Source organism: Bipolaris zeicola, assembly GCF_000523435.1.
Source record: "Bipolaris zeicola 26-R-13 unplaced genomic scaffold scaffold_686, whole genome shotgun sequence".
NCBI classification, from domain to species: domain Eukaryota; kingdom Fungi; phylum Ascomycota; class Dothideomycetes; order Pleosporales; family Pleosporaceae; genus Bipolaris; species Bipolaris zeicola.
This window is the reverse complement of record NW_006912735.1, coordinates 62-2,047: the sequence shown is the minus strand read 5'-3', so window position 1 is coordinate 2,047 and position 1,986 is coordinate 62. Positions and strand designations below refer to the sequence as shown.

Below are 1,986 nucleotides of genomic sequence, written 5' to 3'. Positions count from 1 at the left end.
TGGTTTAGCGTCCTGTGTCAGCCGGTAGGCTATATAAGACGTGCAGGCTGGGCCTACAAGTATCTACGTAGTTCTATCAATTTGGTGTTGGTGGGGGAGGGGGCTATCTAAATCGAGGTGAGGCTCGTAGCCTAAAGGTTTTTGGATAAATTACTATACTTTCTGAATATACCTAGCGGGTAAAGCTGTGGTCGATCTGTGGAGCTGATAGAGAAGTTCCTTCTACGAAAACTATCTGAATTCAAGGTTTTGCAATACGACTGTACTTCATAAGTATTGAACTTTGATACATTTACCCTATTTGTGTTCTAGCAGCCTCATTCGCAATAGATTTGCCGTTCTGTTGTGCCGAGTGGCTTTCCCCACACTGACGAATGCATGCCGAATCTGCGGGGGTGGCGCCACTTCCGCCCCTACCTAATCATGCGGGCGAACCAAGGCCAGGGAACCGTCTCGGAGGAGCTTCTTGTTTCACTCGGTAATCTTCATTCCGCGCTTATCCGAACCAGAAGCGAAAGTCGTGCGATTTCATCAACTCACCGACTGTGTTGGAAGTTGAGACAAATATGAAACCGCGAGATGGCATATCAAGTAAGAGCTACAAGATCGCAAAAAGGTCACGCGTAAGCAGAGCTGCGATCAGCTCCGACCGTTGTAAGACGCGCAAAACGAAGGTAATGGTTCGGATGAAGGCCTGTTCAGAACATGTTCCTAACTGAAAATCCAGTGCAATAAACCCAGTATGTGAATGTTGGTTCATTCAGACTCAGGAGACAAGTTAATCTTTAGCCGAGATCCCGATGGCCCTTGTGATTACTGCCGTAGCATAGAGGAGATTTGTTCGGTTGACTTGAATAAACGAAACCAGAGGCCGTTCTACTATGTGTCAGAAGAGGAATATCGTCTTCTGTGCGAACTATGTAGCTACTGCTTCCCTGGTGAAGAGCTAACTACATCAAACCTACGAAGACTTGTATCGGAACAGAAAAAAGCGCTATCAAGTAATCAGGCAGACATCTCGACCCCAAACATCACCATTGTTGAGCGGATCCCAACTCATACAAGCAACCCAATCGACCAAAATACCATACTGCCACGGAACCGCACGAAAAACCAGACAGAGCAACAATCTATCCTGTTGCCTGAAATTGTTAATCTCCGTCACGATTTAGGTTGCCTGATGGTTGACGCTCATGGTGAATATCGTAAACTGCTCTGTGATAACCTTGTCGGCCATAGAATCTTATCAAATCAATAGGCTACATAGGAGCCGAATCCGGCATCAGTTCCAACAGTGCCGTGAGGTCATGGATATTAAGAATGGGACCAGAATCCAAAAAGAAGGAAAGGGACAAGATACCTCCGATGTTGAAAGTCCTACCACCTTCCGTCAAATCTCCATTTACAGGTGCAGCTTTATCTAACGGAAGCCTATCCCAGCTTCCATCCCAGGATCTTCTATCCGCATGTGTGGCTTGCTTTTTTGAACAGATCCACAGTTTGTATTGGATATATTCTTCCGAGTCATTCTACACTACACTAAACTTGAAGCGACCTATGCTGGCGACTTTGGACAGTTAAGTGCTCCATGGCTCTGCTCCCTGAACAGCATAGTGGCACTATGCGTGTCATGTGATCCCTCCCACAATGGGCTGTACAACAGTCAACAGGCACATAAATCACTAGATATGGCAAAACACCTTGTGCCGCAGGTTTGCGACAAAGCTGACTCGGACAGTGTGCGAGCATTGATAGTGTTGGTGAGTCCCATGGCTTGAGATTTTTGCGCCAGATTCGGAATGCATAACTGACTGAGTCTGGATACCAGTCTTTGGCCTTCCAGTCGAATGGATTTACGAATTCTGCTTATTTGCACGTTGGACTCGCTGTCCGCATTGCTTTCTCTCTTGGTCTACACGTTAACAAGCAACACACACCAAAAAACACCAACTTCAAGTTTCCTAGAATAGGTGTAATTTTAGCTAA

The 1,986-nt window shown here is 46.1% G+C and overlaps 1 protein-coding gene across 1 annotated transcript; it reads left to right on the top strand.

Annotated features, from left to right (window-relative positions):
* Window positions 1-748: 748 nt before the first annotated feature.
* Window positions 749-1,258, top strand: COCCADRAFT_113666 (uncharacterized protein; the record flags this gene model as incomplete). Its single annotated transcript, XM_007720830.1, has 1 exon — window positions 749-1,258. One exon carries the CDS (start codon window positions 749-751, stop codon window positions 1,256-1,258), a length of 510 nt encoding a protein of 169 aa, XP_007719020.1.
* Between the last annotated feature and the right edge of the window lie 728 nt (window positions 1,259-1,986).